Raw genomic sequence first — 27,971 nt, forward strand, 5'->3', positions numbered from 1 at the left:
TTAGTTAAAAGTAAGTATAATCAACAACATGCTCTTAAAGTCAGTTTTACTGTCCTATTTGATGTTTTCTGATCTCTGTTATGTTCATGCTGCATTTTGACAGCTCCTTGTACTACCAAGTGGTCAAATGCACAGCAAGGCATCATATTATATAAGATCAATAAATGGTTGTATCATTACTGTCCTGTGAGAACCATGTATCTGTAAACAGAAAAACATGCATTTTCCAGCAAAACCAAGAGGGTTCATGTAAGAAGCGAATTCAACCCATTTTCAGTGGAACGCAATGAAAAATTACAATCTGAAAAACTAATTAAAGCCATCAGACGAATACAGTGAAGTAAAAAGTACAATATTTGCCTCTGAGATGTGGTGACAGAAGCATAAAGTGAACTCAAAATGCATGAACATTCAAATGTGTACCTAAATACGGTACTGTAGTAGTAAGTCCAGGCCTCATGCAGCCTCACATCTAGCGTTGTAAAAACACCACTTGTTGGTTCTCCTAGCAGCAACTTAAATTACTTGGAAATATCCATAAACCATGTTGTAAAAGATCCATTCATTTGCGATAATTGAAGTCTTCTCTAAATCATGATATGCTTCTGTAACACATTCATTTTTGGGATTTTTGCCAAAACAGTGTTCTGATATCTGAGCAGCTGAACTCTGCCGTAACTCTCTATCAGTATAAATCATTGTAAGACTATGGGAACAATTCCTTTTGGTTTGATTTGTACTTTCCTCCTGCAACTCAACCACTTCCACAACGCTGTGTAAGCCGATCCTGCCTTCCGACAAGTGATGGTCCCATTAGCGCCAGCCAGGGGCACCCATGGGAATCAGGAGGAAAAGTGTCCCACCCCACCTCGCTCCACCCAGCATCATAACATTACTCATGAAACATTCACATCTTTATGTGGCCAGAACGATCACGCCAGCCTCTCATTGGCGGAGGCTGAATCGACCCAGAACAGGAGATGAGGTTCTATTGGTGTGGTAGGAGCGAGGGTGAAGGCACTGCTGCTCGGAGGCTGGTGAGGTTATAGGATGGATCGATCTGGCCCGTCCTCAGCCCACACAGACTAGGGCAAAGGAAAGTGCTGCAGGGTTTAAGACATTTGCTATTCCCATTTAAACAGTAACAGTTAAGAGGCTGAGAATTCATTGGAAACTGATTCAGCATGTAAATATATACAAGACTGCCTACTTAAGAGTCTATATAATTAACACTTTTACAGCTGGACCATAGAACTGAGAACTTTTACTGTAAGAATTAAAGGGTGGGTTCACTAAACTTACAAGAGATGTTTTTCCACTTGAGTCTGAAGAGTTTAGATTTAATTTGATTAGGTTTTAACATGACTGGGCCAGGACTAGGCTGAAAAGCATAAAAAAAACACCACGTCAAAATACTGTCATGTTTGGTCAAGATAATGACACTATCTCTCCGGAACTACTTTTTTTTTTACTGAAAAATGTGATATTCACATGGTTAGAAAACTTTTATTTTTGTTAGACTTTGGGAGGAGAGCTTCATAAAACTAAGAAAAACTAATTAAAGATCAATTAAAGGATCATGAATCATTTTTTCCATCAAATTTTTTTTGTTCCTTACAACCAGAAAAAGTTCTGGCTATGAAACTCAAAAGTGTATGACAGTTGTTGCTCAATTTAGAATAATATTCTGACAGTTTAGGCAGAACAGATTAAAACACACAATAATTTCCCCCTGGGATTAATAAAGTATTCTGATAAATTATAAAAAGTGCTGAATATACACAAAATGTCTGCTCACAATGTCAACATGTCTTCAAAGGATTTGCGTCAACTTTGCTTTTTGAGTGTTCTGTACTGCAAACCAAATATTACAAGCTCGATCAAGATGTGTCAAAACTGCTTTAATAAATAACTGGGATGATTAAGAACAATGAAACATCTGCTAAAAGAATGGAAACCTTTTTGATTTGTACAAAATTAACTTATGTCCCTTGTAGAATAAAATGTATACAATATGCATATTCAGCTTTAACACCAACAGTGATGCATCTTTAATTCTTTATTTTGCTGTGTCCCATTTACAGAAAATATGATGGCGCTTTGAGACAATGACATATGAACGGGGTAAAATTTTGTCATTTTGAACTGAGTTGGTAACTTAAAAAACACATCTGCATGGTAGCAAAAAAACATGCTTATGCAAATATTGTTCCCTTCATTAAAGCCTTTAAACCAAACATGAAACTAATGCATGATGTCCACATTTGACCTGACGTCCACAGCCATGATGCTCAACAGAGCCATGGGGGACTGTTCTTTTCCTCCTCCATCAGTGTTTTATTCCAGGAATCTCCATGAAAGCAAAGTGAAACAAGGAGAGCACTTTACTCAGGCGAATAAAACACGCCACAATACACCACACAAAAGAGTTACTTTCCTTAATATTGAAAACAAACCAACAACATAAAAAGATGGCCATTGATTACACAAATAATGCATTACTCGTTACAATAAGGCACCTGAAACAAAAGGGTTTGTGATGGGTTTAAAAATGGTTGTAACTATTGCAGGGAAAAGCATTTAAGGCTATAATATTAACAGAAATCAGGGAGGTCTATAGTAGCAATAAAGGATGGTAACCAAGTTAAAAAAAATAGCTGTTCGCTCTCTTCATGATCTTACAACTGAACCATCATTCATTTTTACATGTATCCTTCAGATGCTGAATATTCATAATATGTTTTTCTTAAATAAATAAAAAAAGATCAGTCTGCATCCAAATCATAATTTCCAGATGTAAAAAACAAGGCTAGATCCGGGAATACTGGACCACTTTTTCTGACAACATAGATGTTTTAAGATAAAAATATAGCATATCATACCAAGTATTAAGCATGTAACCCTTAGACCGCATTTGCAATTTTGCAATTGCATCTTTTCCCTGTGACAAACCATTGATAAGCCCCTCAGAAAGTCCTTCATCTGTGGTACCTCACTGCACGGTTTAAACTGCGGGACTCTGGATATGAAGTGTTATAAAACCTGCCTATTTTGACTGGCATAAATAAAAGGAATGGCATTGTAAAAAAAATAAAAATAATATTAATCATATATCAATAATAATAAAAATGTGTGACTTGTCTTTAAGTTACTTATTTCAAATATACACAGCGACTCCTTTATTATTTACACATATGTACAAAGTATTCATTTCTGTTTTGATCAAATACCTTGAATGGCGTTGCTGTGAAATTGAACTCTCTAAATGTACACTTACATCCCTTTGAGATTTGAGAACAAGGAGGTCAAACTGGGCAGCGCGACTTGGAGCCTCGACAAGGCTCTTAGAAAGGCACTTGCTACCAACTCAAATACTGCAAAAAATCCTCAAACAGAGCTTTCAGCCAAGTCAACTGAGAGACAGGAGAAAACAAATGGAAGGCCACATAGTAGGCACTGGGGTTTCTGTCCCCTCTCCCCTCCAGGCCAAGTGTTTTGGTAAGGCTGGCGCATGACGGCCACAGGTGGATCGGTGGGCAAAGCCAGAAAGAGACCGAGCAAAGGGAGGGTTTCATCTGTTACAGTGGCTGCAACAGTCAGTTTCCCTAAAAACCCTTCCTTCGCTGTCCCTTTAAATTACTATCTGCCCCCCACAGACACTGAACAGGAGCCTGCTGACAATTTAACACAATCAAAATCATCTTTAACCAAAAATGTCTTTATACAGGTTGTATTTTCTCCTTTCTGATGATTCCATTCATTTCTTAAATTGTACAATTCCAAAAACAAAAAATGCAGAGCATATTTTGCCCCCTGAAAAAAAAAAATCAGCTCCTTCTGTACATATTTAAAGAAAAATAAGTGAACAGAAGCAAAAAAGGATGTTCACTGTGCTCTAGCCTCCTGAAATAAAAAAAAAAATCTTTTCAGGTGACAGTGACAACAACATGAAAACAAAGCAAAGAATGGCTTATTAAAACACAAAGCCTTTTTCTCTTCCCAAAAGTAGTCCAAAAATAAGAATAGTCGCTGCCTTGCAGCTTCTCTCGCTGAGAAATTGCGAGTCCTTTGTTTAAATTGCTTATACACAATGATCTCCAAGGTCTTTTTGACCATTAAAGACGGCACTGACATTTTTCCAGCGGTTGTCTTTGGGGCTGTAGCCTGGGGTCCGATGGGGCGCTTTGAGGGGTGAACTGGAGCTGTGCAGGGTGCAGATCACTCCCCCACTGGACTGCACTGCAGTCTTAGAGTACTTATAAACTGGCTGCTTTCCCGCCTCTGCTCCACAAGTCTCCTCCTCGAGCTCTAGCTCGCCTTCTGTTTCTTCCTCCTCCTCCTCTCCTTCATCACACGTCCGATAGGAGGGGCCCATAAGCTTTTTGCGCTCCTGTTCAGCCTCCCTGTTGCTTTCTTTGAGCTGCTGTTGTTGCTGCTGCTGCCGTCCCACAACCAGCCGAAGAGGCTCCCACTGGTTGTTCACATTGTCATCTGTGGTAGATCGGGCATTCCTCTCACGTTCTTTTCTTCGCTTGCGCGTCCACCAAACACATACGATGATGCAGAAAAGGCAAAGCAAGCAGAAGATAACACAGACTAGGGGCACGAGGTAATCTGAGATGAAAGTAAAAGAATATCAAAGACAGTGTCAGAGAAATCAGTGAAACAAATGACAAAAAGAGGGAAATTAAAGACTAGGGGTGGATTACTGAGGACCTACTACAGATCCAAACATAAAAAAATACTTCAAGATAAAAATTTGTGACTTAAATTGACAGACAGAATGACATTTGAAAGGATAAAATTTTTGTTACATATTAGTAGCAGCAAGACACAGGTCAAAAACTGAAAAGGGCCCACGAAAAATCCTAGTGGGACACCTTTGTCAATCATTACTTACCCACTGAGGGGGGCATGACCCGCGTTTCCACTTTGACCTCAGTGACTGCCAGCATTGTGGTACTGTTGTGTCTCTTGGACAAGGTGCCCACTATGGTGCTGGCTACCTGCTGGATCAGACTGTGATCTGGTAGATCCTCTGGCTGGAAAGACTGGAAACCAAAGCGGAGAACAGGAAATAAAATGTCACACAATACACACTTACACTTAAAGGAGGAGCCCATGGAGAGCTATGGATGATGGTTAAGACTCATATCAGGACTAAAGCATTCACATCTAGTTAATAAGTCAAATGTTGTTTGTGATATGGGTTGGGCCTGCTGGACAAACTGGGACTAAGATGATGCAGCATTGTACATAAACTACTTGCAGCTACAGTCCAATGTTCACTGTGAAGACCCATTTATCCAAAGAAACTCACAATAGCAACTTCTACAGCATCCGGCGTGGAATGTGAAAGGTCACAGAGCAGGAGAAGTGCATGGTCTGTCGCCAAGCTTCGTGTATCAGGGAGATACCTCAACTCAAAGCAGACGTTCTCCACTGTTGTTCCCTGCAAATGCATGCATACATAGTAATAAGCAACAATACAAACACACTACAAGAAAATGTATTCTGTGATGAAATAAGACGTAAAGGGACGACTCACTGATGGTACTTTGTCTCTTTTGAAAACAAGCGTTATGCGGCCGCAGCTGTTGTCCAGATACCCATTGTTAGGCTGGCACTTGGTGGCTGCTTGTGGAGGTGAGGGTCCAGCTATGGAACAAACCCCCCACTGATTGCAAGGAGGGGAAAAGCATGTGAGGTATCTGTGCTCCACACACTCCCTTCCAGCCGGGCAGGAGTGCTGTCTCTGGTCCTGGTCTGACGACTGGAGCCGGCAGGGACGACGACCACACAGCACCTGGTGTCACACGACCAAAATATTCACATACTCCTAAGAAACACTTTTTTCTGATACACGCTCTACTTGTTAAAGGCTCAAAGCATGTTGCATTACAGTGGCAATCCGCAAACGTTAGCCCTTAACTCAGGAATTATAAATAAACATTAAATTAACACAATAGTCAGACAAGCAGAACAATATAGTTTCTAGGGTCACAAAGAATATAGCCACAAAAATGAATGTACATTATGACATCCACTGGCAACAACTGCTCCAAACAACCTTTCAGAATATTTATCTCAACTCAGCCAGTTTGTGCGTTTGTTTGAACACCATGGGAACAGTAGCTGGAGGTCCCTCTGTTCTTATTTCGCCCTGACAATAAAGGAGTGATTGTGTGTTTCGAGGTGCCATGTTACCTTTGTACAATCCACTTTGCCATTGATGCAGTGGCAGCTGTTGCACTCTTCCTCCCAGTGACTGCCGTGAGGAAAATGCAGCCCGGCGTAGTGGCAAGTCTTTCCAACACCTATAACTACACCAAAACAGAGGGACATAAGTCTGTAGGAAAGACTAAAAGAAGTCTGCACCAGTAGGACTATTATAATAAACCGAAGTACATGCATTTCAAGACACAGTTATTGATTAATTGACTAAACATATAGTTACACTCTTGGCATCGGGGGCCTCTTCTTCCAAGTGGGCATATACAGCGGAAGCCGTTGATCTCATCCACACAAGTAGCTCCATAGGCACACGGTGAAGACTGACATTCGTTTATGTCTGCAAAAGAGAAACCATCACATGTAGGCTGACCTAGCCTTATCTTAAGCTTACGGTCAATTATAATCAAGCAATGCTTTCTCATGGTTTACTGTCATGATTGCACAAAGTGAAATTAATAATTTATCTCATGATCTCTCAGATCAACCTTGTGATGCTTTTGTGTAAAATGGGAAAGAAGAACCGCTTCCAAATTGTCTAATCCATGAGAACTGCGTGCTTCTGACCTTATCATTTTGTTTTATTGGGAGGAAATGTAAAACAAACAGTACTCACAGCAGAGAGGAAGAATCAGTGGCTTTATTTCATTATTTTGTGCAATCTCTGCAAAATGACATTTCAAGTAAAGTAAGAAATATAGCCATATCATGCTTTAACTTTCATGTGCTTTTGCCCCAGTTCCACACCAAATCTGATCTGGAATAAATAACAAAATCAGTGAAGAATTGGGCATAAATAACGAAATCAGTAATGGCTTTTGGCATCGATTCACATAAAACGTCCAGGTATTACAAACCACAAGTTGGAAAATCACTATCTGTCTCAGTGTTAATTGCTAAATTTCATTCAACTTATTGATGAATGCAATCATGCACAGGTCGAACTACTAACGCAACTGCAGTTCGAGCGGCTCTTTAAAGACATGCATCAATTGCAAACCTCCAAACCAAAATCATTGTGAGGCCCATTGTCACACAGATTTCACATGAACACAATCTGGATGAGAACTCTCAAATTCGAGCCTGACAGAAATGGTGAACACTATCCGGCCAAAACAAAAGAGTAGAGAAGAAGAATTTCAGGGTCACTGGGTAATTTGTCTTCTGTGTGTGTTTGTGTGACTGTGTGAGTATGGAGGAGGGATGACCTTTGCCCCCTGAGGCGTTAAAGGACCAAGAAAAAGGGAGAGGGTGGTATACCGGTCTTGCATTTAGGTGTCAGCGTGTCAATCTCCTGCTCATACCCCCCTCCTCCCATCACTCATACATCCTCTTAATCATAGTACATCACCATGGCTACATTAGTGCCTCAGAGTCATCATGGATTTGACTGAAATACTTGAGTTTGGGATTTCCAGGAGTTAATCTAGTTCTGTCATTACTTTACTCTTATTACAGTTTATATATGTATATTAAAATGTCATGTTATTTATTTCAATTTACTAATTTTATTGTCTTTTTTACACATATGTAGTTTAATTTTTATTCAATTTTAGTATGGGATAAGTTCTAAGGTATTAATTTTATTTCTGTTTTACATTAGTGTCCTGGCAAAGATAAACAGCAGCACAATTTACCAGGCAACAAACGTGTACATAAACATCATATACAAATACAAGGCAAGTATAAAATAATTTTAGTTTTCCTGTTTTTGAAAACTGTCTAATTTTTCACTGCTACTTTTACATTTCACTTTTAATCCTGATTGTGATGTTGAAATTTGTGTACTATTGGATATCTCCGTGTGAGAACTCACTGATTCTGCAGTCTGGTCCAGCAAACCCAGGGGCACATTCACAGCGGAACCAGTTGACTCCATCCACGCAAATACCGCCATTGTAACTACGGGAGAAAAGGAATAAGAAACAATTTGATGAGGCTGTACAAGAGCCACATCCTCTCCAGCTGCAACAAAGCACATCGTTTTTGTGTGTGTGTGTGTGTGTGTGTGTATGTGAGGTGGGGGTCACAAGGCTCAATTCAACTCATCAATACAAGCCTCCACCTTTCAGATGCTAATAGGCGTGTCCAGTCCCTCCCCTCCCCTCCCCTCATCATGCCTCTCTTCCATTCCTCCTCAAAGCCGCGCTCCCCCCCAGGTCGCCTGCAAAGAATGGACACGTACGCTCCCCCCTGCCACTACACCCCCCACCTGCATTCACCATGGGGTAGGTGGGACTCTTGTCCTTCCCCCCACAAAAAAAAAAATTCCCACCTCTCTTTATTCTATTCAATATCCAAGCCTCCTGCTCTGAGAGATGCCCCTTTGAGGCTTGATTTAACGAGAACTTCCACTGCTTTTTAGTGGCCCTTCACCCTCCAGCCTGCAAGGTCTGAGTGAAGTGAGGAGATGAGGATGGGCAAAGGGGGGGGGGGGGGGGGGGGGGTGATGGTTTAGCTACCCCACAGGGCTGTGTGAAACAGTAAACAGTACGTACCATGGATGAGGGTTGCAGTCATTTGTATCTGTAGAGAAACAAGACATCAAGGTTACTATAATAAAGAAAAGACACATAAAACTAAAACCAGTGGTGAAAAGTAATTTATACATGACACTTATATACAGGGTGGGGAAGCAAAATTTACAATATTTTGAGGCAGGGATTGAAAGACAGTGTATGACATTAGTTTATTGAAAGTCATGAGAATTTATTTGCCACAAGAAAATGTACATAATAGAAAATGTTTTTATTCTATGTGTCCTCCTTCTTTCTCAATCACTGCCTTCACACGCTTCCTGAAACTTGTGCAAGTGTTCCTCAAATATTCGGGTGACAACTTCTCCCATTCTTCTTTAATAGTATCTTCCAGACTTTCTCGTAATAGTTTTGCTCATAGTCATTCTCTTCTTTACATTATAAACAGTCTTTATGGACACTCCAACTATTTTTGAAATCTCCTTTGGTGTGACGAGTGCATTCAGCAAATCACACACTCTTTGACGTTTGCTTTCCTGATTACTCATATGGGCAAAAGTTTCTGAAAAGGTATGGATAATAGTGTTAGGTATGATTATGACATCAATATATGTTTGGTTTCAAAACTATTGACGTAGTGCCTGCTGAGAAAAAACAACTAAATGTTCATTGTAAATTTTGCTTCCCCACCCTGTACACTTGGATAAAAATAATTCATCGACTAAAAATAGAAATAAAAAAGCACATCAAAAATAATATAACCAATGAAAGAGAAGACAAAAGTGAAACTGTTTGTTTAGTAAATTGCTTTAAACAATAACAGATCTTTATTAAGCAGTCGTTTTATAAGTCTTATCCGACACTTTTTGTCAGCTCCTGTAAGACAATGCTTTCCTTGAAGTATATGAAATATTATAACAAACACAAAAGCTCAAGAAAAATTAAACTAAAACACAGAACACAAACTACATATGCAGCTGTAAAACTCAACCAATATCAAAAACCAAACTGAAAGGCTAAATAAAAGAATGAAAAATTCAAAACTCTGCAAGAGCGTGTCTTTTTTGAAAATGTGCAGTTTATGGAAAAACTGCACATGCAAATCACTTCAGACCAAAAATAAAAACTACAATTATGGACGGTGGAAATTACTACATAATCTGACCCGACACTAAAGTGACATCCTTTGCAGCAGAAATTACATTACATCTGAAATCATAGTGATATATGTGTCAATCATGCAAATCTATGCAGAGATACTAACTCTGGCCACAGGTGGGGCCTTCCCACCCTTCTTTGCAGATGCAGGTGAAGGTGTCTCCTCCTCCCACACAGGTTCCACCATTGGAACAAGGACTGGAGGCGCATGTGTTGTTCTTGGCTGTAGGAAGAAAGAGAGGATGAGTCAAAAATCTCAGAGGAGTGCCTGGCTGTTAACAAGGCGAAAAAAGTCCAAATACATGACATATGCATCAGGCTTATACTTGAATCACTCAACATGAAAGCTTTTCCCGAAAAACACACAATGTGTCAATAATATAAAGCCTGAAACTACATACTGCAAATGCAAAATACCACCTGATATTACATCTGATAACATGGAGTGGAAAGCAGTTAGCTGGAATTTAAGCAATAGAATATTGGGTAAAGCAGAAGTTAAAGCCCAGCATCATTTGTGTTCATGAATGATTGACAATTTTTCGCAATTTTAGAAAATGAAGCCACTTTACACTTTGTCACAACCTTCATCTTCAACATTCACCCCTAATCATGAGATATGGTGTTTTACACATAACAGTAACTTACAGATCAACAGACCTTCGTATAGGCATACACCGTCATTGCATCCAAAAATGTGCTGCCTTCAGCTGTAATAAGCGGTATCCCCAGTCCTCACCTGTATTACACGTGTTTCCTCCCCAGCCTGGAGGGCAGGCACAGCGGAAGGCATCCCCATGGTCATAACAGGTGCCTCCATTGCTGCAGGTGGTTGCATCACACTGGCTCTCACCTAGAATGAAAAACAGAGACTGCTGGTAAGCATGAGCACAGTCATCATCATTTAACGTCAAAATGTACAAAGACATACAGTGGAGTTGAGGCCACCTCGAGCCGTAGGCATAAACACACACATTAACACAGAATCTCATAACTCACGGGAATGGCAGGTCTTGCCCTTCCAGTTGTCGGCACACTCGCAGTAGAAGTCATTCACCAGGTCGACACAGCGTCCGCCATTCTTACAAGGGTTGTGTCTGCACTCATTGACATCTGCAGGGGGGAGAGATGATAGGATTTGATTAAAAGTATCTAAAACAGAGCAGGCTGAAGCTCTTCTCCAAGTCTGCTGCAAAAAAGTGTGTGTAGTTGTTAATACTGGTGGTAAAGAACTCACTGAGATCGCAGAGTTGTCCCTCCCAGCCATCAGGACAGAAACACTGGAAGGAGTTCACACCGTCAATGCAGGTCCCTCCATTTTTACAGGGGTTACTGATGCAGTCGTTGATGTCTGAAACAGCAAAAGGATGTCAGTTTACTCATAAAATACTAGAAAATCAAGGTAGTGCAAATATATCACTTTTGAAAATGTAAGTTAGCTTGATTTTTACTTTTCAGTTTTAAGCAGCACTCTTACAGCTTAGATGCAAGCTCACACAGAATTTGATAGCAAATTTCAAAGATTTTCCATAGAAATTTTAAAAAGATAGTTTTAACAGATTTATGCTGCCTAGTGTATGTGCAACAGTTGCATGTTGCCTTGTGTGGAAGGAATTGTGGAAAACTTGTTAATTTACAAATGAAGAAATGAGGAGACACCAACATGAGTAACAATTAGAAACAGGGCAAATGTGTCATTTCCACAATTTTTTAAAACAGTTGTGTGGAAAGGGTATTATCAAACATAAGAGGCAGATTTTTATCAGTAAAAACCACTGGAGGAAAAAAAAAAGGTGAAAGGTATATTCCATACTCTCATGACAGTAGATGCCACTGAAGCCCTGGTCACAGACACAGGTGAAGTTTCCTGCTGGCTGGCTGATGCAACGACCTCGAGGACCACAGACGTTGGAGGAGATGTGCCGCACTCCGGCGGAGTCATTGGTCGCTACAGCAACAGTGCAGCTGTCAATCACTGGGAAGAATCACAAACACTGTTTCAACTCGTGGCTTTTCATTGAAGTGCAGTACTCATCTCTTCAACAATATTTTATCAGTGGAGTTGGCACCTTGACAAGGGGTGGTCTGACAGTTCTCCTTGAGCTGTTCACAGGTCTTTCCCTCGTAGCCTTCGGGACATGCACAGTAGAAGTCCTGGCCCATGCTGTGGCACGTGGCCTCGTTTTCACAGGGGTTGGAATCGCAAGTATCTGAAGGGGACCAAGTAGGAATCTACAGAGAACAAAACAACAAGATGTGTCAAAACATGCCACATGCAACATTTATAGCCTTTAATCATATATGGAAAGGATTCAACATTTGCACAAATTCATCACTGATTTGCTAAAACCACAGTCAGTAACTGATCCCTCCAGCAGCTCTAACTCCAACCACTTGAATGCCTGGCCAGATGGCTTCTGGGCATGGGACATTAGACTACTTACACACCCCAATGTCTAAAACTAAATCTATAAAATCCATGAAGAGGTGTTATTTAGTGTGCAGATCCATTTATTTTTCCATCCATTTGAACTCACACTTTACACCAACTGAATTTCCATATATCCACACAATGAAGATCTAATCCTTAGTGACTGTCAAGACAATTAAGAAAGTGAAGCCATGGAGCCAAGAAAGCTAAAGTCTGTGTAGGTGAGCAGCTTAGCTTGGCTCAACCTGCTGCTGATGTTCCGAACAAATCGAAGGTAAGTGGACAAGCAAAGTAAGCCTCAGAAACTTTCCCTAAGCTCATCAAGGGAATCCACGCATTTGGTTTTACATCTCTGCCCTCCTTAATCTTGCAAGATTACTCTTAGACAGATGCCTGGCAGAGAGGGACAGAAACTGAGAAGGCAAAAGAACGATAACCCATTATGAGGGCTAATATTGACTCAAGCAGAATCACAGTGAATATAATAAAGATAAACCATCCACTGAGACAGTCAAAGAACCCACCAAGCGGTTGTGGTATCATCTTTTGCCATTTCTACACACTCCAATACAGAGGTCAGAGTGAAAATACCCCAGTTTCTGTAAACAGAAGCCTACTGTGCATAAACTGTGGGTTTGCACCAGTTTGCCATTTAAGGTACTGAACAAGAGAAGGGCAACAAGCCTGTGGTCACACAGTTTACTTTACCCTAAGTGTCAGGACAAGATACATTTTTTCTTTACCATTTACATGTGTGTGGTCAGGAGATCTCATCTGAGGGTAAGAGTGTCTATTAATCTTCAGCACATTATTGTACTAACAAAAGCCACAACATTGTTATGGAATAAACTCTGCTGGTTGATAGGTTTTGTGGTTAAAAACCACAAACAAGTTATGCCAAAACGTACCTTTTTCTGACTATTGTAATATCAAGGAAAGGTAGAGATCACAATTTTCTAAAAGCGGTTGTGTATTGGAAACCCAGGGCGTACATAATCATACCTTTCTACATGCGTGTCTACTACTTAAACAGCACATGTTCCTCCTTTTTCCCTGTGGATTTCATTTGCATGAACACAACTTAACAACTTTTTACAGTATGGACTTGTGAGCAGATTTTAATCAAAGTAATCTGATGCTGAAACCCTCGTAGTTTTGGCTCCGCAGGGCAGGAATGCAAACCGTGCCACAGCAGGCATCGGAGTCCTATAATGTGTGTGGGCAGAGATCCAGCGTCACCTCAGTGAGTGAGGCTCATATTTATAGTAGAGATGCTAAATCAGGATTGGCTCCTGACCAGCAATGTCCTCCATTCAGGCCCCGAGAGATGCAGTGAAGTGTCAGTTTCCTCACTGCTAACCTACATTAACTTCAAACACACACTTCAAACAGAAAAGGCTGCAGCTAGAAATGACACTAATATAGAATGTCTCTATGAAAGAAAAATACCAATTACAAGTGAAGCACAAAATTGGGCTGGAATGTTATTGCACAACTTTTCAATAAATCACGGCAATATTTTGGCACTACATAGAGCCTGCAGTAGATAGTTGGCTCAGATGAAAATGTTGTACTGTGAAGGGCAATTTGTGTATTTAAGAGTCGTCAAAGGCAAACTGACAGCCAAAAGCTTGAACATTACAAGCATTTGTCAAGTGTGTTTGCGAAAATGTGGAACTCTTTTGACACTGACCTAAACCAAAAATGTACAGAGTAAAGACACAAGAGTCCAGTCTTTAGGTGGTACATGGTCATGGCCTTGAGTCCAGAGACTCTGAAATCTGTTGGTTCCATAACTATCAACCTCTGTGATGATTTTAACATATACTAAACATAAACTATGAAAATATGGTGCCACGTGATAAGACGTAGCATGCAGCACGAAGCGTGTGATGTTTTGCGATAGCTCTACAGTCTGTCATGTAATCGTACATGGACCAAATACACGTGTTTTTATATTTCTTTTCTTTTCATTGTCAAAAACAAAGGTAAAAGTCACCAATCACTAATCTCTCCCATCACAGCTAAGAAATCCACTCTTCCAAACCATTAATTGTCGTACATTTTAAGAGAAGATTCAGTGATGTCAGGCATCTAATACGATTGGCTCACCCTGACACATGTGACTGAATTAGTACATTAACTATGAAATGGGCCAGATTGGAATGTTTTGTCTTTATAAATGTCTTGGATCAAATCAAAATACCTAAATATACCTGGTACCACGTGGTACCATTTGATACCAAAAGAATAGATCTTATGAGCATCAGTGCATGCATATTAACTTGCTGAGTGTATCAAAAGACAAATGAGTTACATAAAACAAAAGATTTGCGCCCTAATGTGGATTTTAGTGTATTTGGCATTGAAGCCTCTGGTATTAAAGGAATGATTAAAGCTAAGGTATTGGTGTCAGTAACTTTGGAACATATGCAACCCTAAATCTGATGGCTTTTTAAGTGTTTATGCTCTCCAAGTTCTGCTTTTAACCTTAAATATAGTCTATAAACTTCTGTACTCCTTAGTTTTAACACAAAAGAAAAAACCCAGGAATTGCACATCAGGGCTTATTTTAGCTTGCAGATTTCTGAATCTGTTTGGTGCAATTTCTGTAAAATATCAAGTACGATTCATACATTTTGCCTATTTAATTTTTAAAAATGTTTTATTATTATTATTATTATTATTATTATTATTATTATTATTATTATTATTATTATTATTATTATTATTTTATTTTTTTAAAGAAAAAAATACTATTCAAAGTGTGTTCTGCTCCCACATTTTATGCATCCCCAATAACTGCAGAAAAGAAATCATCACTGTTTCATATATAGTCATTACAAGTGTCCAGTACTTGGCAACATGAGACTCACCTCACACAGCTGTCCAGCAAACTCTGGTGGGCATTCACACACGAAGCCGTCCAACACTGCATGGCATTTGCCGTTGTTGTGGCACGGCTGGCTGTCACACTTATTCCTCTGAATTTCACAGTGAGTGCCCACAAAGCCTGGAGGGCACTGGCAGTGGTAACCTCTCAGCCCTTCCTGAAGACAACAAAAAGAAAAGAACAGGTGAGATACTGAGCCGTTAAAGAACTTTTCATTTAGTTTCTCATTTGAAGTGGAATGTAAGAACTTGTACCTTGCACGTTGCTCCATTCTTGCATTGGCCATGACAGCCACTGATGTCTGAAGAGGAAACAGACATGAAATGCATCATTAAACTCTATAAATATTATTATAGTTTCCTAATTAGGATACATTATCTTTCTGTTATTAAGTGCAACGTGGGATGTGCACTGATTAAGACTAAGAAGAAATTTAATGGTGAAGCCAAGAAAGTGCTGGATAGACCTTAAAGTTGGAACTGGGCATGCACAGGATCCAAAGAAAGTAACAGGGCGTGCAAGTTCAGTCATGAGAACAGAACAGGAGCTTCGGTTTGCCAAGATGAGAAAGAGACGGGTTACCACATGTGAGAAAGTGAGTGACATAAAAACTACACCTACAGTAGATTGTGCGTCCAGAAAGTGAGAGGAGCCTGTTAAGAGTGTCCAGAGAAGGAGGACGCAAGTAGGAGGGCAAGTATTGAGAATAAAAATACTGACTGATGTCACAGTTCTGTCCAGACCATCCCCGAAAACAGTCGCAGTGATATCCGCCGATCAAATTTTTGCAAGAGTAAGCGTTCACACAGGGCTTCCCTGCACACTCATTCGCATCTGTAAAAAGGCAGGAAGTAGAGGAAGATTGAATCCATCAAATGGCTCACACCGAAGAAAAAGACAGTAAGAAAGATAGGAATAGGGATCCAAACTCTCCAACCCCAGAGAGAAAAAGAAAAAAAAAAACAAAACACAAAAATAAAGACGCGGAAGCAGAAATGTAGGTGTTTGTTTTTCTTCTTTTTACACGCTTCGTGCAGACTAGAATAAAAACCAGTTTGCAGGTTCTTTTATTCTGTTCTCAGAGTCATAAGGCATTTTAGCTTAGAAAATAGGAATTTTACAAGAGTTTAGCCAATTCAAGATCTGAATGACCATGCAAAATTCAGACTTGCATGTACCTGAAGATAGATTCTGTTCATTTAAATGTTATTTTGTTTTTGTCTCATTTTGCTGTGTTTTATTTTGTTTCTTTGCATGTTCTAAATAAATAAATAAATGTGATGCTACCATTTGCGTCAAGCACATTAGGAAAATTTCATATCCTGATATATACACAGTTATAACAAAAATGTCTGTATTCCTTATTGTGTTGTACATTACAATTTTTTGCCACATTTATATATTTGTCACTACATGGATAGAAAGAGGTCTATTTCAGGATAACAGATTTTATTGCACCTATACATACATACATACATACATACATACACACACAAGGTACATATTTTTTTTGTAAATTTCTGTTATCAATTTTCAGGTAATACTTTCTCATGTGAGGATGTTTGTAATTGTGTATATATGCATCCTAGACCTCACTAATTTGCTTCTTTCTTGTTTCGATTGGTGTCATATAGATAAAATAAAAACAAACAGTCCGGTTTCACTCATCACCTCCGAAGGCATCAGAAGTGTACAACAAGAAAAGCACCGCTACTCAAATATTGACAGAATGGAGGTTGGGGTGTGGGGGGGTTAGTCCGCAGGGAGTCCTGCTCACACACCTGTCTCTCTCTGAAATTCAACACTCTACACACACACACTCACCAATTGCCAGGTAAGACAGGAGGCCAGTTGCAGGCTGTAAGCTGAGATCTGAGCTGGTAAGATGACACTGAACTCTTGAGATCTCTTTCCTGCCTTCAACCCCCACCATTCACACACATACATAACGACAAACACCCCAACTTTGTTTACCAGCTGTAATCCATTTCCTGGCTTCACGCCGGTCACGTCCGCTTGTCGGGATGGAAGTGATACAGAAATGCATGCCATCGTCACTGACTAACAAACAGCCGGATATAGACACACAAGTAGCTCATAAAGTCATTGACAAAAAAAATAAATAAATAAAAAACGCTGTGGGCAGCTGCCAGCTTGTCCAGGATATTGACAGCTTGTACTCCGGCCATGGGGCTCAGGTTGCTGTTTGGCAGTTTTAATCCAAAAATACAGTGAGCAATACTGTGTCTGTGGGTCTGACACACAAGTATAGCGAGCAGATGAAAACATGAAAAAACACAAGAAGGGGCAGCGTGGCTCACCTATCTGGCAGGTCTTTCCTTCCCACTGTGGGGGACACACACACTCGAAGCCGTCCTCCAGATCGATACAGGTTCCACCCTGGGCACACGGGCTGGAGGCACATTCATCCAAATCTGACAAACACACACATAACACACACCTCAGCTCATTTTATGCTTCTTCCTGGATCACAATCTAAGGGTGGAGGCCATGTAAGATGTAAGAGGCTGATTATTCATGATAAATGATCAAATCTGATGGTTAATGGCAAAATATTATATACACACTTTTATGATAAATCTTCAAATAAAGAGTTTTGACTGTATTTGAAATCTCCAAGAGAACCGAGAGCTGAAATGTCAAAGATGACCTTAGTTTATCATTATTTATAAAGGATACACATGGCTACTCCTTGACTAATACTGTGTTTGCACAAGGTTAACTCTGTGGAAATCTGTTTTACATTTAAAAATAATTCTTGCAACATTTATGGTTTTAACCCTCATCCTTTGTGTTTTCTTGTTCACTGCCAGACCAGAAAAATCAGAACTTAATTCATGTCATCACTTTTGCTATATTATCTACTATCAAATTATTCATCGATTTATTGATGTGATAATGGTTGCAGTTTTTGCATCTTGTTTGATTTCTCTTCCTCAGACAAATGCACAGGCTTGTATATTGATAAACCACAGCTGAGTTGCATGTTGTTTGTAAAGCCACTGTTAAAAAGAGCACATTTTAAGAATTTAAGAAAGTTTAAAAATGGTTAAAATGACCTTTTTCCCCATGTCTTTACAACTGTGGTCAACTGATCCATCAAACAAAAAATGAAAGAGGTTAATTCTTCTCTACATAAATGGTTAGTAATGAGTCAGTTTGATTTGGAAAAAGTGTGGAAAAAGGAGAAGGAATGATGTAACACCATGGTAAGAAAGGGAAAAAAATGGAGAGCAGAGGATAGCTTTAAAGTATTCAGGTAGTACAGCAACTCACTGTTGGCACAGGTCGGACCCTCCCAGCCTGGTGGACACTGGCACTCGAAACCTGTGAGAACCTCGTGGCATGCACCTCCGTTGGCGCATGGATTGGAAACACAGGCATGCTCAGCTGATGGAGAACGAGGAGAATAATAGATTAGACAGGCTACAAGCTGATCACCTTTAAACTATGTACTTGTAGTGATTTAAGGAACGGTTTCATATCTATTCTCATATAATGGGTGTCACAAAGTTACATCACAAGATAAGATAAGAAGTTAAGAAGGTGGAGCATATACAGTATGTACACTGAAAAAAAAAGACTACATAAAAATCTTTAAGCACCCCACAATGAGTGTCCATTTTCATATTGGCAGGGCAGGTTTTCTCTTACCTATCTGACAGGTTTTTCCAGAGTAGCCCAGTGGACAGGCGCAGTAATATTCATCTGGCTCTGTGTTCATGCAGGTTCCTCCGTTGACACACGGCTGGTGGCGACCACAGTAGTTCAGATCTGAAGGAGGATCAGCAGCATAATGTAACAGCAGTGAAAACTATATTAATAATTTTTTACATCAGGGAAGAAAAGCAAGGTACCATGATTTCTTCTCTCCTGTCTCATTTATCTGTGAATGCTTATGGAGTTGGTGAATGTGGCAGAATTAGAATGATAATTTTGTTAGCTTTATTGACTTACTGCTTCATTCATGAAGTCCTGAGCCAGTTTAGTATGAAAAATATTGGCTAGAGTTGCAGTTTGATCCTGACGCATCTACGTTACATATGGATTCTAATGCAAAACTGTAAGCAAAATATCACAACATTAGAGTTGGCTCAGAAAACAGAATACAAATCTTGTACAACTGTGCCTTCAGATATGTATAGATATTTTTTTTTTCAATCTCTTACTGTGATGTACTTTAAATGTATTGCACTGTCATTGTTCTATGTGTATGTTTTAATTGTGATGTTTTTTTGTGACCTACCTCAGTACTTTGGATGCAAATTAGCATTTTCGCTATAATCCAGCATGTTTACATCTGATGTTATTCAATATAGACACTCATTAATGTGCACTGTCCCTTCCAAATAAACTATTAAATAAAAAATAATATGGATGTCTGATTGGCCTGACCCTGTGAGACAACTCAATGCTTGTCTCACCATTCATCCTGATGGAGATAGTTAGAAGCTTTGCTCAGTGTAGAGCACCAGCTGTCAGTTTTGACGGGAACCACAGAGTGTTTTCAGGACCATTCTGCAGCACAGTTTAATGGCGGGAGCTTTACAGGATACATTTCTCCTTTTTCATTTCAGCTGTTAGTCAATTATGATTACAAACATTTCAGAGTTTATCGTCACCATTACTGACAACTTAAAACAGCCACAGGTGCTGAATTAGATGTGATAGTTTAGTTTCAATTGTCAGTATTGATGTTTTTCTTCGTACAAAATAACCTCAACTAAACCCTATTTGATCCTGTGCTCCATCCTTACACTAAAGGCCAGGTCACCCTAAAGGCTGGTAAATAAATGAGCAGGGATCTGTCTCCACTGGGGATCTTAGGACCCATTCTCATCCCCCGAAGAGCCCTCAGTGACGAAGCGATGTGAGGGGATCGAGTGTCTCTACTGCTGCTCAGATCACACAGGCAGTAAAACTATCCAGCTGCTGTTCTCCAGTCAGAGAAAACAAGGAGTAAGGACCTTACATGAAGGTAAAGTCTTGGGTCTAGATATGATTGCAAATGTTAGGCTTTTTTAAGATGAGAGTGGAGAGTGTAGCAGCAGCAGAAAGATAAAAATTTCAATTAAAATTAAAAAAAAAAAAAAAAAAAGTACCTTTATCACACAGTAGGCCACCCCAGTTCCTCTCACAGTTGCACTGCCAGGGTAGGTTGCAGGTCCCATGGACACATCCAGGATAAAGAACACATTCATCACAGAACTGGCCCTGCCAGCCGTAGTTACACCTGTCAAACACAGACACCAAAACATAACCATAAATCATTCATCTCCACAAATGTCTCAACCTCCTCTTGTGTTTTCCTTCATTTTTTGGTCCTTCTTCATCTTTAATGGATAGAAGAACATAGAGGGCAACAGGACTCATCAAATCTTCATGTTCATTTCTTTCCAGTCATTTTTATTCCTCTAAGCGATGAGTCACTTGAGTAAAACCATCAGCTACAGTAACTGACGCACAGTAACTGATGATAAACACAGCCCGATCATTATTAATATATTAACTTACAAAGTGGTAAGCATTTCAGGATGTATGACTCTTTATATAACTAGTTGTTAGCACCAACTGCGACTGTGTATATAAGCATTTCATCATCATAATGGTTGACACTTATCCATCTAATTGCATCATCTGGACAATCTTATTTATAATGTAAATATAATTTGATGCATCAGATTTCCTGCTGGTTTCAACATGATAAATTTGGGGCTTTTTTAAGATCATAATGAAAACAATGGAAAGCCTAACAAAATGCATGACAGATATCAAGAATAATCAGAGTATGCAATATTTAGTGATACAAATCATTTTGCTGCTGTGCATGACAGATCTGTTTTTCCGACTTCCTGTGTGACTAATGCCTTCAAATGTTGCACACATTCTTGCAGAAGTCACAGCAGATATCAAATTAGTAATTTTCAGATAAGTCAAACAAGCACTAACTGCACGTTGTTAGAATTATACTTATCTATGTGAGATTAAAGTAATGTTAACAGAAACCATTTTAACGCATTCTTCAACAATTCTAGATGTGGCTTTTTTTTTTTTTTAATGAGAGAAGCCACACACTACTACTGAAGACATTACCACAACATTTGCATTAGTAGCTACTGAATCCATGATGGTTTTGTAGTTTTCTTAGAGTGTGAGCAATACTAAATTTAACCCAAAACACATTTAACCCACTAATGCAGCATTATTTAAGGCATCTTAAGGCCTACAATTCTCATGACTGAATATCAGACTTCTTAACCCTGACACATTTCCTGTTTATCATTACATGTTTTATGGTCAAAAGGTGCAAAAGGGACAAAGAATGGAACCTCCCCAACAGTGGAAACACCTAATATTGTATCGGCTCGTACCTCAAAACAACCCAAGGCCTCCTGCCAACTAATCTTAGTGGAGGGTGACATTCCAGGGCAGGAGGGGTTAAGAATACTTCCAGTGGCTCCCGTGCTTGGGTTTGAGTCTGGGACCAGAGGAAGGGGGGTGGGCTCTATGAGGGTGGCACGGTGGATCAGAGTATCTGGAGGCTGTGTGTATACAGTGTATATGTGCACACGCCTGCAGCTTCATGACAGTGCACGGCTATTCCAAGGCTGAGGTGTCGTCGAGCCAGCTGTCTTGTCAATTGACTGCTATTTTGAGTTGGAGCTCTCCTGCAGACGGCACCGCTGTCGCTCGAAGAGACAAGGCTATCAGGAGTCTCTGCCACTCTTAGGGTGAGGGGGAGGGGTGGGCATCGGGGAATACTCGGCATGCTTCTGACTCTGTATATACTGTATGATCTGACAGCAGTGAAGCAACAACAGTAACAGAACTTTGGCAGACACACACAGTCAACACTTTTTAAGCTTGAGGGTATCAAAAGACGCATTATGTGGTTTAATTCCCAGTCATTTTAAAATGCTTACTCATCCACCCCTCACAGCTGTAGGCGTGATGTTTCTTATGAGCTGTGTTCTAACATCTTGGCACTATGACACGTCAAAGTTTGCAAAACGCCCAGAATGATCCTGGGGACACGGCAAGCCTCTAACAAATATGTCCGAACAAGCCTAATGTGTGCTAATAAAAATCCCAAATGTGCTGGCGTAACAACAGGCACGTACCAGCTTTTGTATTTCTCAAAAGCCTGTGGCAAACAGGGCAAAACCCGTAAAACTGTGATAAAGTAAAAGGAATGAAAGGAGATGGCAAAGGATTTAATGCCAGCTCTCTGTGACCTGAGGCTTCATTAAATTCATGCCACTGCAGGAAAAGTCTTTACTGCTGCTCCTCCATTCAAGTCACTTTTCCTTTTGACTGGAACTTGACATTTTGGAAGAATAAGGCGCTTCCCTCTGCCTGCAGATCAAGTCAGCCACAGAAAAATGTGAGGCAGTTTCCTAAAACTGGTCATCCCCCTATTATTCCTTGGCTCAGAGCCAATTCTTTTTCCTAATAATGGGAAGCAAGTGTCTCTTTCCATCCGGCAGGTGGGAGGGGGATTTACAAATGATGACGGGATGTACCATATCCTGGAAATGTGGACCTATGGGGCATTTCTACATCACTTTATCTAACTGTCGTTTCCACTTTGGGATATGTACATAACACAGTGGGATATTCATTTCCTTTCCTGCCCCCTGCCCTTCAAGGAGGACTGCAATGCGGATGGAGAGGGGATATGACAATTCCCCGCACGTTTACGGTGGTCAAATTCACATGCTCACAACTCCCTTTATTCGGTCCGAGCCGCAGAGAGCCGATGAGTTGCTTGGTATTCTGTGGAGAATTTCGGCTGGCTAAAAATACAAGGAGGCAGGCGTGCCATTGCCCTTTTCTTCTGAACCGAGGCGGAGATGCCCATGAGAGAAGCAAAAGGCTGACACAAAACAACACAACAGGCTTCGACAAGTGAAGGTGTCTCACAAATCCATCATTCCTTTGTATTTCAGTTTTGTGGCTATATAAAGCCCTGTTTATTCAATATATCCAAACATGTACAATTTGATAGCAATGTGAACATGACGCAGTCAGGGATATGGCATATATCCACAGACAGAAGCAGTATAAAGAAGAAAAAATGTTATCTTACTTGCATTCTCCTGGGACAGCACAGCCTCCATGTAACAGGTTGCAGCCTTGTTTGCAGATTGCTGAAAAAGAAAAAAAAAAACAAAAAACAAAGACAATCTAAAGGTGAGATTTTAATTCCACTGGGAGACATGCACCTTTCAATTTGACTCCCACAGAAAACAACACAATTATTCTTTAAAAAGCCAGGCCACAGAACAGTGTGTGTGGGGAAGAAAGGTGGCCATGACATGGCAAGGTGGGAGGAGACGCTCGTTTGTTTGCAATCTTTCTAACAAGTGCAACAAGACGTGAGAATTCATGGCACCCTGACCAGGGCTGGGGTTGAGGGGGGGCCAGGAGGGGACAACTTTATAGCCTGCATGTACAACACTACCCCCCTCTTAAAAACAACCCAGCCCTTCTACACTCCCCTCCTCTTTTCACCCTTCGTCTTCTAAGGTCAGCTGGGTGATTTATGGAGGCCTCCCACTCTCTCCAGCACCACCCACAAGCACGACTCCAACCCTACGACATTTTCACATCAGCAGGCAACGCATACCGCATTTTAAAATCGCCTTTTACTGAGGAACTTTGGATATGGACAAGTGTGTATGACTTGCTTTTACTACTGTTAATGTACATATTAATTATTAATCATGCAAAATATATGAGGATATAAATATATAAATACATAGCTACTGTCAAAATAAATTCACTGCTTTGAAGTATAAGGCATTTCGGTTTTAAGTGTGAGCAATTTGCATAAAGAAGGGCTCCGATGTATCTGTCACTGAATAATGAACTGACTGGAAAAACAGCAAATGCTCACACCTGAGCTGTAAGTGAGGAAAATACACACTTAGAAAATACCTACTTAAGACAGCAGCTCTCACTAACTTTCATTATATAAAAACAAGTGCACTGACTGACTAGTTTTGAGTGCTTTTCAATGATTAAAATGATAGATGATGTTACAACCTTTTTTTAGATTAATGATGGATTATTTTTCATTTAAACTGTAAGAAAAGCTTCAAAGATAGTGAATTTTCTATCACATCTATGGCAATTACAACATTAATCCTCGCGTATAAGGTTCATGTATTGAATTCTGACATGCCTGCAAATGAGTAATTGCTATTAACATTGCCCTCAATTACCACAAAAGCACTAATTGGGCATCATAATGTGACCATCTTTAAAAGGTGAAACACAGCAATGCCAAATGGCTAATATTTGATACAACTGCTTAAAACGGAGGTTTCCAAAACCAGACTATTTCATACCAAACCAAAACGTGTTCCAAATGGAAAATGAACTAGAGTAGAATAAAGTTAGTTAGCATATCATGTGGCTAACTAGTCAGCTAACGTAAATAATTGGGTTTAGCTTGGTAAATAAACTACATTCAGGGTTCACATACAGGCTTTAGTTTGTGCATATGTCAAAACAAACTAAAAAACCCATATATGACAACAGTTGGGATTATAAACTTTGTTCAATACTTTTATTTCTTGCTTTTTTTAAGCCCTCGAGTGTCTTATGTGTCTAGATTATGGTTACGTACAGTGTTTATGGTAGCAAAGCATCAATGCAAGCTAAGAAGGATCTGTAATATCTACAGTAAAGTAACTACAGTTTTATTTCATTATTTAAATAAAAAAAAAACATTTATAGACACAGGAAAAAACTAAGCTGCTTATTCAGAATCTCCCAAATGTTGCAGCTCACCTATCCTGCAGTCCGGACCCATCCATCCCTCCAGACAGACCTGAGCCCCCGACTGCTCACAGCGGTAGTGGCCAAAGTAGTCGTCTCGAGGAACGCACAGCTTATTGCACTTGTTGCCATAGTAGTTGTCATCACACCGCACCCGGATGCGATACATGAGGCGAGCAATGGGCCCGTCATGCAGGATGGTCTGCCAGTTGTCGCCGGGGTTGATCATTCCAGTGTGTGTGCTGCGATCGATCAGCAGCTCCTCCTCATCTGCAGTAGATATGACACATGTCAGATGGTGAATATTTTACATCCACAATGTGAGCAGAAATAAATGTACAGATATCAAGAAACCTTCTCAATATATATCAGTGCTATATGTGCTGTTAACAAAATGCCATAACTGTCTATGTTTATCCAGAGAACATTATATATAGTCCAACCATCCATTTTCTGAACCACTTAAACCCCCAAGAGGGTCACACGGGTGCTGGAGGCTAACCCAGTTACCAATGGGCAAAGGTGTGGAACATGATACATATTTTAGGAAACACTGACTCTACAGTTCACATCACTTGTCCTTTATCCACTTCGTCCATTTCACCAACACTGATTTTACATTAATTTTGCAGATCTGGGCTTTTTTCTTATTCAGAATAGGAAGCCTAGATTCAACACTTTTGTTAGAAAAAAAAAAAGAAAAAAAATAGGCCTGCTGTAAGTACATTTATGTTCAAGACCAGCAAAGTATTGGTACTAAATGAATCCATTAAAATGAAATACCTGACTCACATTTCATCCACTGCATGCCATCAAAAAAGCCAATTTACAAAAAGCTGTAGGAAAAAAGTTGCATCTTGATCCTACTTTTAAAATCCTATTATGTCGCTCCTGCAGGAGCACTGAGAAGCAGTCTGGTAGTATCCAAAGTAGATTAATCGGCTTGCTAACATTTAGTGCCAAAACTGACAGTGACAGACGAGCCAAAAGAGTCACACTGCTCTGCACCACGTTCTTTCGCAAAGCACGATTTAATTCACTGCACAATAATGTTTTATTGAGAAAAATGCAATTATGATTTCATCTGCGATATAAACTGAAACTCTTCAGTGCATTCAGTAAGGTGTTAATAAAAATGTCATTTGTGAAGGCTGACATTTGGAAAAGATGTGGAGTCTCTTGTATTCTGATGTAAAGTCACCACTTGGAACAGAAGCAGCACATTCAGCAGACACACACTCTGATATCACACTGTCTGTGTGTGAGGACCCGCTGAATGTTAAGTATGCCATTCAAAGTCATCATCTGCAAATTGATCCATTTTCTGGCTATCACACAAAAGACCACTGAGCTCCCTGTATGAGCATTGTCATGATGCGTCTGTTGGGAGGCTACTATTTAGCCTCTAGCATGCCAACACTCACATTTAACATTGTTTGCCTTGCGAGGCTCGCTGCAGAGCCAGCTTCCAGAAAGAAAGCAATCTTTATCACAGTGGGATCGAAGCCGGCAAACAATCTCTGTGGAAATAGGGGGTCTGTGATTTCCTTTTCAGTGTGACTTTAGGCTGCAATGCACCATAGACATTTTGAAGTGAGCAACACACACACACACACACACACACCTTCCTCTGCTGGGGACTGACACAATGTCAGACAGAATTAAGCAACAATAACAGAAATAAACCCCGGCAGTTGCCAGATAGAGAACAATGGGCTCCGGGCCCAAGCCGGGCTCTGTTACCTCGGTGTCTAAACACTGAGCCCGGCCGCCCAGTCCACTCCACTTCCTGCTCGATAAACACAAGGAAAACAGCCGGCTGCCTTTCCTGAGGACACAGGGGGAAGGGAAGAGAGCCACGCCGGAGGACATGACGCCGAACTAGAGGAATCTCACTGACAGACTAACACAGGGTGGACTCTTACGTAGGACAAGACATGAGAATGATGCTGAGTCAGGCCAGAGAACAAGCTCAAATCCAAGGTCTACAGAAGACGACTGACTGACATGACATTACTTTTTAGACTCATATACATTAAAGTTCACCCTTGGATTACACTGCTGTGTAAAATTACATAAAAGATTCTAAACTCTTAGAAATGTAGCAGTTTGTCAGGATATGTTTCTATATGAGCCTCCGACAACCAAGTGTATAGACTCAGGATTAACTACTGTGGAACTGGTCCATAATGTAACTTAACACCAGTAGCTCTGGTATTAAATTGCATTATGGACCAGCACTCACAAAGGTGTAGGTTGTACTAGGCTATTTGAGTTTTCTTCTATACAGTTCTGGTGCTCAATAAATAAAGTCAGAGGACGCTGTACAAAATGACGTGATAGTATCCCTTTCAGCAACAAAAAAAAATCTGATGAAACCATGACACTGCAGACCTAGTTCTGCAAAGAGGCAGGATTTATGATGAACCATCTCAGACTTAGACTTGATAACAAAACTAACAAGTCACTCACAATTACTTTTGGAAGTTTCCCCATTACTGATCCTGATACAGATGACTACATAAATCAGATGTTCTGTCATGATGAAAGCACTTTTCTGCTGAAAACAGGAAGAGATGACACTGTTCTATGCATCTGAGGGCAGCAAAGTAAAAAATGTAAATGCTTACAATTCAAAGCAAAGAACAAAATAAGAGTTACAGCTAACTATTTGTTCCATTGCAATATAGTTGCACAACAATAAAGCAACTTTTCCCCCATTTTGGACAGAAAGGGGTTCTCAAAAAGCTCCACGGTTCCATCTTTTTCCTCTGACCTCTTTGTCTATATTCATTGCAACTGCCACACAACCTATAACGGACAAGATAACCCTTTTTTTTTTCTCATGGCAGCATCAGTGTGCATCAGGAGAGGTTCAGCACCACAAAACTGAACTGCAAGCTGCTGTCAAAAAACACACCTCTCTCCACCATACATTCACACATCTGAATTATAAGGTGAGGCCCTGAATACT

General features: G+C 40.1%; 1 protein-coding gene across 4 annotated transcripts in view; it reads right to left on the reverse strand.

The window, feature by feature from the left end:
• Positions 1-1,880: 1,880 nt before the first annotated feature.
• Positions 1,881-27,971, reverse strand: part of jag2b (jagged canonical Notch ligand 2b) — a 49,712-nt gene continuing 23,621 nt past the window's right edge. The window contains exons 4-26 of one of the 4 annotated variants that reach the window (XM_030128780.1): positions 25,010-25,267; positions 23,301-23,361; positions 20,314-20,444; positions 18,866-18,985; positions 18,488-18,601; positions 17,512-17,625; positions 15,911-16,024; positions 15,445-15,491; positions 15,174-15,347; positions 11,936-12,098; positions 11,680-11,841; positions 11,104-11,217; positions 10,866-10,979; positions 10,606-10,719; positions 9,973-10,089; positions 8,730-8,757; positions 8,048-8,133; positions 6,458-6,571; positions 6,208-6,323; positions 5,549-5,806; positions 5,321-5,452; positions 4,901-5,051; positions 1,881-4,614 (exon numbers count right to left, since the gene is read on the reverse strand). In XM_030128780.1, the coding sequence (XP_029984640.1) occupies positions 4,082-4,614; positions 4,901-5,051; positions 5,321-5,452; positions 5,549-5,806; positions 6,208-6,323; positions 6,458-6,571; positions 8,048-8,133; positions 8,730-8,757; positions 9,973-10,089; positions 10,606-10,719; positions 10,866-10,979; positions 11,104-11,217; positions 11,680-11,841; positions 11,936-12,098; positions 15,174-15,347; positions 15,445-15,491; positions 15,911-16,024; positions 17,512-17,625; positions 18,488-18,601; positions 18,866-18,985; positions 20,314-20,444; positions 23,301-23,361; positions 25,010-25,267 (3,335 nt within the window). In that variant the 3' untranslated portion in view covers positions 1,881-4,081. Of the gene's footprint in view, positions 4,615-4,900; positions 5,052-5,320; positions 5,453-5,548; positions 5,807-6,207; positions 6,324-6,457; positions 6,572-8,047; positions 8,134-8,729; positions 8,758-9,972; positions 10,090-10,605; positions 10,720-10,865; positions 10,980-11,103; positions 11,218-11,679; positions 11,842-11,935; positions 12,099-15,173; positions 15,348-15,444; positions 15,492-15,910; positions 16,025-17,511; positions 17,626-18,487; positions 18,602-18,865; positions 18,986-20,313; positions 20,445-23,300; positions 23,362-25,009; positions 25,271-27,971 lie in introns of all 4 variants that reach the window. The other 3 variants (XM_030128778.1, XM_030128781.1, XM_030128782.1) reach the window with 3 other exon arrangements.

The sequence above is a fragment of the Sphaeramia orbicularis genome, chromosome 24, assembly GCF_902148855.1.
Source record: "Sphaeramia orbicularis chromosome 24, fSphaOr1.1, whole genome shotgun sequence".
Taxonomy (NCBI): Eukaryota; Metazoa; Chordata; class Actinopteri; order Kurtiformes; family Apogonidae; genus Sphaeramia; species Sphaeramia orbicularis.